Raw genomic sequence first — 10,688 nt, 5'->3', positions numbered from 1 at the left:
AATATAGTAAATATATAATAAACACTTAGAAGTCATATGTAAAATTATATAGCAAAATATATATAATAAATAAATAATATGTATATAAACATAGAGCCTCAGATTCACGGATGAGCTCAGAAGGGCCCTGTGCTACCATCTTCAAAATTCTTAATACTTTTTACTACTTTAAAAAAAATTTTGGCCGGGCACAGTGGCTCACACCTGTAATCCCAGCACTTTGGGAGGCTGAGGTGGGTGGATCACGAGGTCAGAAGTTCAAGACCAACCTGGCCAATATGGTGAAACCTTGTGTCTACTAAAACTATAAAAAATTAGCCTGCTGCTAACAGGCATGCGCCTGTTGTCCCAGTTACTCAAGAGGCTGAGGCAGAAGAATCGCTGGAACCAGGGAGGCGGAGGTTGCAGTGAGTCAAGATGCGCCACTGTACTCCAGTCTGGGCTACAGAGCGAGACTCCATCTCAAAAAAAAAGGTTTTTTTTTAATTTAGAGATAGGGTCTCGCTCTGTCACCCAGGCTGGAGTGCAGTGGCATGATCATAGCTCACTGAAGTCTCTACTCCTTTGTCTCAAGGGATCCTCTCACCTCAGCCTCTCAAGTAACCAGGACTACAGTCACGCACCACCATACCTGGCTAATTTTTAAAATTTTTATAGAGATGGAGTCTCACCATGTTGCCCAGAGTGGTGTCAAACTCTTGGCCTCAAGTGATCCTCCTGCCTCGACCTCCCAAAGCTCTGGAATTACAGGCATGAGCCACCTCGCTCAGCCACTAACACCTTTTGAACAAGGGACCCCACATTTTCATTTTTCACTGGGGCCTGCAAAGTAGGGTCGCTGATCTTGAAGCCATTTATGCAACTCATTGTGATGATGGAGTCTCTCTTGAATCGTATTAGAAACCTCTGTGAATCAGAAGGCCTGGAAACCAACAAGTAGAGACTGTGCCTCACAGTGCAGCCCAGTCCCCACCTTGTAGAACCTTAACAACTGGCTCAAGCCCTTGTGCCCCAGAGATCTAATCCCCTCCAAGGAGCCCTGCACTCCAGGAACCTTCAGATGCCATCTTAAACATTTTTGTTTGAATAAAGGGTAAGGAAATCCATTCTGAGGATAGACCAAAACTGAACGTTTTACCATGGTTAGCACGAATAAAAGACACCTCTTGTTTTTTCCACATCATCCCTATAGACTAACAGCTCTTCCAGGATTCATGTGACTTTTCCGGAAAGACTCTAAAAGGAGTAACAAGGAGGAAGGATCACTTGAACCCAGGAGTTTGAGACGAGCCTGGGCAACATAATGAGACCCCATCTCTAGAAAAATTACAGAAAAATTAGCTGGACACGGTGGAGTGTACCTGTGGCCCCAGCTACTAGGGAGGCTGAGGTGGGAGGATCACTTGAGCCGGGAAGTCGAGGCTGCAGTGAGCCATGATCGCACCACTGCACTCCAGCCTGGGCAACACAGTGAGATCCTGTCTCACCAAAAAAAAAAAAAGAGAGAGAGAGAGAGAGAACACATTTTCCTCTAAATCAATCATTTTCCTGTTTCAGATAGTTTAAACAAAGTGTTGTCAACAAAAGCTATACTCTACTTCTTTACGATGTCCAAAGACACTTCTTGCTAAGATGTATTTTTCATCACATTCTGCGAATGTAAAAAGGGAAGCAAATTTAGAATCAAGACTGTATTTCAGTTTGGATTTGATTTTTCTTTTTGTTTGTGCTTGCTGTTTTTTTGGTGAGAACCTCTGCCTGCCTGCCATGCACTTCTGCATATCTTAGCTTTTTTTCCTTGGAGGGCAAAATCCTAGGGGTCCTTTGACCTAGCGTCACACACAGGACACAGATTTGCTTTCAGAATCCATTTTTATTACGATGAAGGAACAAAGGAGCAACAGCCCAGGAGAGAATTCTAAGAACAGAACTAAAAGCAGAAGTGTGTATTTTTGCAGATTCCTATCAGAAGGATGTATGACTCTTCAATGCTGATAAGAATTCTTGCCTTCACTCTTCCCCAGGTAACTGAGGTGCGGGGGAATTCAGGTGGGATAACAGAGCAACAACTTAAGGGCTCTAAATCCCAAAGGAAATTGCTTCTGTGCCTCCACTTCTTTATGTGTAAAACGTGTTAATATAAGAAGTCATAATATTGAGCACTTACTGCCAGGCGCTATGCTTAATGCTTTACATGCGCTGAATCATGCATTCATTCAACATTTCCTGGGCGCCTGCTATGTGCAGGTCCTCTTCTAGGCATTGAGTATATAACAGTGGTCAGAGTTCTGACGCCTCAGGAATGTACATTCATTTAAACTGCCCGATGACACACTGAGGTTGTGTATCCCTGTTTGACAGACGAGGAAAGTGAAGCTACAAATGGTTAAATAAAATCTGCCAGGCTGGGTCGGGCGCAGTGGCTCACGCCTGTAATCCCAGCACTTTGGGAGGCCGAGACGGGCAGATCACGAGATCAGGAGATCGAGACCATCTTGGCTAACATGGTGAAACTCCATCTCTACTAAAAATACAAAAAAGTAGCTGGGCGCGGTGGCGGGCGCCTGTAGTCCCAGCTACTCGGGAGCCTGAGGCAGGAGAATGGCATGAACCTGGGAGGCGGAGCTTGCAGCGAGCCGAGATTGGGCCACTGCACTCCAGCCTGGGCGACAGAGCGAGACTCCGTCTCAAAAAAAAAAAAAAAAAATCTGCCAGGCTGGGAGCAGTGGCTCATGCAGGTAATCCCAATACTTTGGCAGGCCAAGGTTGGAGGATTGCTTGAGGCCAGGAGTTTGAGACCGGCCTGGGCAACACAGTGAGTGAGACCTCATCTCTACAAAAAAATTTAAAAATTAGTTGAGTGTGGTGGCTCATGCCTGTACTCCCAGCCACTCAAGAGGCTGAGGTGGGAGGATCACTTGAGCCCAGGAGTTTGAGGCTGCAGTGAGCTATGATCATGCCATTGCACTCCAGCCTGGGCAACAGAGTGAGACTCAGTGTCTAAAAACACAATCTGCCCTAAGGTCACAGGCCTAGTAAATGCTTGAGCTGAGATTCCCACTTAGATGCATCTAATGCTCTGTAGCTCGTAGTTTTCATCACTAGGCTGTGCAGTGCCTCTGGAAAAAGGAACAATAGGAACAGCCTAGAGGGGTGTTTTGGGGCCAAAGAACTAGAAGTTGGCAAAGCTTTTTTTTTTTTAGACGGTGTTTCACTCTTGTTGCCCAGTCTGGAGTGCAATGGTGCAATCTCAGCTCACCTCAACCTCCACTTCCTGGGTTCAAGTGATTCTCCTGCCTCAGCCTCCCGAGTAGCTGGGATTACAGGCATGTGCCACCACACAGGGCTAATTTTGTATTTTTAGTAGAGACAAGGTTTCTCCATGTTGGTCAGGCTGGTCTAGAACTCCTGACCTCAGGGGATCCGCCCACCTCAGTCTCCCAAAGTGCTGGGAGTACAGGCTTGAGCCACTGCGCCCGGCCCCCAGAAGTTGGCAAAGTTCTTCAGTGGGGAGAGTATCCTGGGCATTTGAGAGAGTATAAATTAAGGAGTTGAGAACCATGTTCACCACTTTGTGGCTTGAGAAAGGAGCTAGAGTTGGCCTGGAATGTTTCCCCCTAATTCAGGGCAGGGGCAGCTTGTCATTTCATAGAGTCCTCTGTTTTGAGGGGTCCAGGTACACATTTGGGAAGCTCATGTGTATGAGGGAGTTTTGCAATAAGAGTACAACACTGATGTTCACACAGAACAGGTCTAGAAATTATTCCGTGAAAGGATGAAAGCTCTTAACTTATCTGCTCCCACCCCCCAAAAAACTTTACTGTCACACAAGAGTTGACTAATGACCCTCCACTAAAAATTACACAGTATAGTGCTTGCCCCCAAATACGAATTCAGTAAATACTTGGAGAATAAGTAAATGAATAATTTCAATTCACAGTCACATAATAAGTCATCAAAAGCTATTGTAAAAGCAATTGTATTGGACTCAGCACATCCCACTGGAGAAGCCAGGGCAGGGAAAAAGATCCCTCAGCACCTTCTTTGAAATACAAAGATTTGAAAAAGGTCAGAGCAGATTGCTTTGTTGTTGTTCTTCTTGGGCTACCGGGAAGTCACAACAATGACAAAGAAATGTACAGATGTACAAAGAAATGTAAAGATGAAAATTAATAGATCAATACATCCCAATCTAAAGAGCCTTATTCGGCCTGAAATAAAACGTATTGACTGACTTAGCCTGGTTTCTATTTTCTGAGATAAGGAATGATTTAAGGTCAGAGGATAGGAAATGATGCTAATGCCCCCCACCTCCTAAGAGAGAGACTATGCGCCATTTAAACACATATACCCATTTACTTAGCCATTTAAAATAACACAGGGGAAGCCGGGCGCAGTGGCTCATGCCTGTGGTCCCACCACTTTGGGAGGCCGAGGCAGGCGGGTCACCTGAGGTCAGGAGCTTGAGACCAGCCTAGACAACATGGCAAAATCCTGCCTCTACTAAAAATACAAAAATTAGCCAGGTGTGGTGGCAGGAGCCTGTAATCCCATCTACTTGGGAGGCTGAGGCAGGAGAATTGCTTGAACCCGGGAGGCGGAGGTTGCAGTGAGCCGAGATTGTGCCACCGCACTCCAGCCTGGGAGACGGAGCGAGGCTCTGTCTCAAAACAAAAACAAACAACGAAAATTACACAGGGGCTGTGCAGTTCCTAACCCCCCTCCCAACACACACATGCTCCACTTCATGCACATTCTGTCCCCTGCCATCGTAATCAGGTAAGAAAATGCAACCAACTCACTTCAATCAACTGGAACCTCCCCAAAAGGTATAGTTGTGTGAGTTTCATTTCCGACAGCATGAGGATGCAGTTCATGTGTGTGAAGCCGTCTTGCAATAAGAAACGGGGGTGGCATTTTCAAAGCCCCCGACCCCTTACCGAGTTAATTCTAAGTCACCACTCTATCTTCCTCAGTGTTGTCGGTCTGCTTATTCAGTGCCACTCAACAATGTGGGGATCCCACTGCCCATCAGACTGGCTTTGGGAACTATTTGCCACACTGAGGCAACTCTTGCGACCGAGGTTCGAAACTGGCATCTCTTGCAGCCTTTGTGTTTTTGAGTGTCCTGGTTGCTTGGGTTTCAGACTGCAGATTTTGAGCTTGTTGTAGAATTTGGGAAACGAGGGGCTTGAAAAATAATACACCAGGGGATCCAGCATGCTGTTCATGTAGGTGAAGCTGAGGGTGATGTGCAGGGCCACATGGACAGAGGGATCGCAGGCACTCGAGGGCACCGTCCAGAGGAAATAGAGTCTGGCGGACACGCTGGGCAGGTAGCACGTGATGAACACAACTGCCACCACCATGATGAATCGGGTCGCCTTCTTCATCCGAGCCTGTCTGGCCAGCTGCTGCCTCCGCCTCAGGCTCCAAACAATCTTGAAGGAGCAAAATAAGATGATGCCCAGGGGCAGAAAGAACTCCAGCTGGAACATGATGTCATGCCAGCCATTGGCCGACTCCATGATGAAGCTCTCACAGGAGACAGCTGTCTCTTGCACACAGAGATGGTTCTCCAGCAGAAGATACAGTGTTCCCAGGATGACCAGGGTCCACAGGGTGCAGACGATGCCAGCCGCAGTCCGGTTGGAGATGGTGTTCACCGCGTGGTGGGGGTGGACCACTTTGAAATACCTGTCCACAGCCACCACCGTAAGGAACACGATGCTCCCGGCCCTGTTCATGGCCAACGTGAAGAGCCCCACCCGGCAGGGAATGTCCCCCAAAACCCAGTGTCTACGTCTGAGGTAATAGTCTGTCCGAAAAGGCAGGCAGATCATAAGGAGGAAATCAGCCACGGCCAAGTTGAAAAGGTAAACAGTGCTCGGCTTCCAGGTCTTCATGTGGAAGCAGAAACCACACAGGGCGACCCCATTGCCTAATGCACCCAGCACAAAGGCCACAATGAGCAGCGGCGGCATCACCTGGGAGATGGTGTCCCCCTCGATGCGGCAGCACGACCCGTTGTACATGGTGGGGACAGAGCAAGTGTCCGGGTGCGGAGCAGCCCAGGGAGTCCCCACAATGACAAAGATGCTTATCGGAGCGTCAGCACTCACCCAGCTGCTGCATATCTGACTTCATCACCCAGGATGCGGGTCCTGTGTGTGTGGGTTGGATGCTGCCACAGCAGCGAGAAGAGAAACTTCAACCAGGAAATGACAGACCCAGGGAAGTCTTTTCTCTGGAGCCCGTCTCATAAGCCGCCTGCCTCTCCGAGAGGCCAAGCCTGGAGCCGGATGAAACTTGGAAATGCATGCAATTTTGCAAAAGTGGTCATTTCTGAGAGGCGGTAGGGTTGGGGGTATCCGAAGACATTCGTGCCGTAGAGGAGCGATTGGGTCCAGCCCCAGGATAATTTTTATTTTCAGCTTCGCTTTTCCTCCTCGGACTCCGTGCTGGAGAGCACACAAAGCTGCTCAGAAGGCAAGAAAAAAGCTTGTTTGTCCTCCCTCCTGGTGGAGAAATCCAAACATTTCCTGGAGTCATTCTGGGCCCCTGCCTTTGCTTTCCTCCCCTAACCTTTGCCTGACTGCCTTGTCCTCTCCCTCATCCCACGGGGCACTCCCACACGGTGCCAGAGAGGGGAGGCTTTGCTCTGCAGCTCCTCCGGGCCATTTCCTGTGCCCAAAAATACCGCGCTCGAAAACTGGAAGAGTCTGCGGAGAAAAATGTTCTAATCACGATACTTGATGGGTGTTAGAAAAAGTCTTTGACGGGAGTCACCTTTCCCCCCGCTCTATTCCCACCTCGCTGCCCTTTGCATCCTTCCGTGAACCGAAGCCGCCAGTTGCACAACGACCAAGGCCATGAAATAGATCCGAAGCCCACTTCTCACATGTCTGTCTCCACAAAACGGCCTCCTTGGGAGCCGGTCCCCCCTCTGCTGGGAAGCAGAGCCTAGAACTTTTACAAAGATTTGGCCCTGAGTTTCCATTGGCTGCTTGAATGAGCCAAGCACCATGAGATGTACGTTTTTTTGTTGTTGTTAAGACAGAGTCTCGCTCTGTCGCCCAGGCTGGAGTGCAGTGGCCGGATCTCAGCTCACTGCAAGCTCCGCCTCCTGGGTTCACGCCATTCTCCTGCCTCAGCCTCCTCCTGAGTAGCTGGGACTACAGGCGCCCGCCACCTCGCCCGGCTAGTTTTTTGTATTTTTTTAGTAGAGACGGGGTTTCACCGTGTTAGCCAGGATGGTCTCGATCTCCTGACCTTGTGATCCGCCCGTCTCGGCCTCCCAAAGTGCTGGGATTACAGGCTTGAGCCACCGTGCCCGGCCGAGATGTACGTTTTTAATTTCAATTAAATTGATGGGCTAAGCCCATCAATTACAACTGCCCCCTGGGGGCAGATGAGGATTGGAGGAGTTGATTAAGGAGTCCATCTCTAAAGCAATCATGAGTAAAATTAGACTGCACAAAAAATTGGAGTCTTTGCTAAAATTTCCTGTCCTTTGGCTTTAAGGATTATTAATCTGCCCTGTGCTTTTCAACTTCCAGTTTAGAAAATGGGGTGGAGGCCGATGCAGCGGCTCACGCCTGTAATCCAAGCACTTTGGGAGGCTGAGGCGGGCGGATCACGAGGTCAGGAGATCGAGACCATCCTGGCTAACACGGTGAAATCCCATTTCTACTAAAAATACAAAAAATTAGCCGGGTGAGGTGGCGGGCGCCTGTAGTCCCAGCTACTCGGGAGGCTGAGGCAGGAGAATGACGTGAACCCGGGAGGTGGAGCTTGCAGTGAGCCGAGATTTGCCACCGCACTCCAGTCTGGGCAACAGAGTGAGACTCCGTCTCAAAAAAAGAAAGAAAGAAAGAAAGAAAATGGAGTGGCTCACATCTATAATTCAAGCACTTTGGGAGGCCAAGGCAGGTGGATGACTTGAGGTCAGGAGTCCAAGACCAGCCTTGCCAACATGGTGAAACCCCATCTCTACTAAAAATATACAAAAATCAGTTGGGTGTTGTGGCACATGTCTGTAACCCCAGCTACTCAGGAGGCTGAGGCAGGAGAATCACTTGAACCCGGGAGGTGGAGGTTGCAGTGAGCCAAGATCGTGCCACTGCACTCCAGCCTGGGCGACAAGAGTGAGACTCTGTCTCAAAAAAAAAAAAAAAAAAAAGGGTGGAAAAGAGGGGGCTCATTGAAAGAATGTGTCTGTCTTCTAAATGCACACTGAAGCTAAATTCTTCCCACTGGATGCTGGACTCCAAATCTGTCCACCCACATTCTCCCCTGCCTCGCCCTAGCACAGACTGCGGTCACCTCCCACCAGAACTGATGAAACAGTTTCCTAACTGGTTTCCCTTCCTTTCATCTATTTCCTGTAAGTCATCTTCTACACAGCAATCTGATTTTTCTAAAGCACAGATGTGATCATATACCTTTTTTCACTTAAAATCTTCACTAGCAGTGGCTTCCCGCCCTGTAACCCAGCACTTTGGGAGGCTGAGGCGGGTGGTCAATGAGGTCAGGAGATCAAAGACCTCCTGGCTAACATGGGTGAAACCCTGTCCTCTAACTTAAAAATACAAAAAATTAGCCAGGTGATGGTTGCGGGCGCCTGTAGTCCAGTACTGGGGAAGGCTGAGGCAAGGAGAATGGCGTGAACCTGGGAGGCGGAGCCTGCAGTGAGCCGAGATCGCGCCACTGCACTCCAAGCTGGGTGACAGATGAGACTCTCCGTCTCAAAAAAAAAAAAAAAAAAAAAAAAAAAAAAAATCTTCACTAGCTCCCTTCAATCTCAATCTGCCAAGGCGCCAGAATGATGGCCTGTGGATCATATCTGGTTTAAAAACCAGCCTGCCTTGGCCCATATGTTTTTAAAACCTGATGCCATCCTATAGAAACCTGGATTTCTGTTGTCTCTTAGAACACTGGAAGATCTGGCCACACTGGAGTGACACTCCCACATGGAAACAATCAGCTGGAGCTGAGAGTAGACAGAGTAGAGACAGAGAATGAGCCCCTGTAGACAGAGAATGAGCTCTACTGTTTGCCACAGTCCCCACCACTCCCTATTGCCTTACATCTGGTTGGCTTTCCTCATTGGCAAGCCTAGTCTCTGTGGGATTTTGAGTTTGTCACCTCTGCTCTGGGTTGAAGGTCACATTCCTTGGATTGACATACAAGGTCCTTCACAGTTGGTTCCCAACCTACCTTTCCAGTATGATTTTCCTGCCACTTTCCTCCTTCCACCCTACTCGCTAGTCTCATAACCTCTAATAAATAAACATGTTCGTCAGACGTCTACATCTCATTCCCTGACAAATTCAGCAGTTCTTTGAAGACAAACTTCATACTCTTGGCCTGAATGACTAACTTCTACTTTTCTCTTTTCTTTTCTTTTTTCTTTTCTTTTCTTTCTTTCTTTCTTTCTTTCTTTCTTTCTTTCTTTCTTTCTTTCTTTCTTTCTTTCTTTTTCTTTTATCTCTCTCTTTCTTTCTTTCCTTCTTTCCCTCTTTTTCTCTCTCTCTCTCTTTTTTTTTTTGAGACAGGGTCTGGCTCTGTTGTCCAGGCTGGAGTGCAGTGGCTCTCTCTTGGCTCACTGTAGCCTCAACCTCCCAGGCTCAAGCCATCCTCTCATCTTAGCCTCCTGAGTGGCTGGGACTACAGGCACATGCTACCATGCCCATCTAATTTTTGTATTTTTGTAGAGATGAGGTTTTGCCATGTTGTCCAGATCTCAAACTCCTGGGCTCAAGTGATCCACCCATCTTGATCTCTCAAAGTGCCGGGATTACAGGTGTAAGCCACCATGCCAAGCCCACTTTTCATGAGAGCTCTTCGTAGCCGCCTTCACTCTGTGAGCCTTTGTGATTCTGTGATAAGGCGTTAACTAATAGGGGTAACCATGGTAGGCTGAAACACCCCACAACGAGGTCAGAGGGGTAACCCTGAGTATTTCATATGCTTAGCCTGGATTTTTTAACAAATGGAAAATATTCTTCATTCTACATTCTCAGATACTGTCAGGATTCTTGTAAACACAAATACTTCCTTTTTTTTCCACATGACTAACACCTGCCTTTCTTTTCTAAATCCTTCGTCTTGTCAGATCACCTTCCTCTCTCTCTTTTTTGTTTTTGGACTATAAAATTAACTGGAAGGCAGAGGATTAAGGAAGACAAAAATGGTATCTATTCCTCTGAAAGTCTACTGGTTTTTTTGGTTTGGTTTTTTTTGGTTTGTATGTTTTGAGACAGAGTCTGGCTCTGTCGCTAAGGCTGGAGTGCAGTGGCACAAATGTAGATCACTTCAACCTGTGCCTCCCAGGCTCAAGTGATCCTCCCACCTCAGCCTCACAAGTTGCTGGGACCACAGGCATGTGCCACCATGCCTGGCTAATTTTTGTATATTTTGTAGAGACGAGGTTTCACCATACTGGCCAGGCTGGTCCTAAACTCCTGGGTTCAAGCGATCTGCCTGCCTCAGCCTCTCAAAGTGCCGGGATTACAGGTGTGAGCCACTGCACTGGCACCAAAAGTCTACTGGTTTTTCACATACACTCTGATCTTAGTCTACCCCAGGGCTTCAAGAAAATGCTGTGTCTCTCTTCTTGGACTTCCTGCTCAAGATCATGCTCTGGTGGCCTATTCCTTTGTGCACCAAATTTAAATCTATCTAGG

The 10,688-nt window shown here is 47.8% G+C and overlaps 1 protein-coding gene across 1 annotated transcript; it reads right to left on the bottom strand.

Annotated features, from left to right (window-relative positions):
- Positions 1-3,327: 3,327 nt before the first annotated feature.
- On the bottom strand, positions 3,328-6,832 carry HCAR1 (hydroxycarboxylic acid receptor 1). The gene has a single exon (XM_017889074.1). The coding sequence runs from the start codon at positions 6,033-6,035 to the stop codon at positions 4,995-4,997; it is 1,041 nt and encodes a 346-aa protein (XP_017744563.1). The 5' UTR covers positions 6,036-6,832; the 3' UTR covers positions 3,328-4,994.
- Between the last annotated feature and the right edge of the window lie 3,856 nt (positions 6,833-10,688).

The sequence above is a fragment of the Rhinopithecus bieti genome, unplaced genomic scaffold (genome assembly GCF_001698545.2).
Source record: "Rhinopithecus bieti isolate Rb0 unplaced genomic scaffold, ASM169854v2 scaffold_574, whole genome shotgun sequence".
NCBI classification, from domain to species: domain Eukaryota; kingdom Metazoa; phylum Chordata; class Mammalia; order Primates; family Cercopithecidae; genus Rhinopithecus; species Rhinopithecus bieti.
Note: the sequence above shows the minus strand (reverse complement) of the source record. Positions and strands in the feature narration are given on the sequence as shown.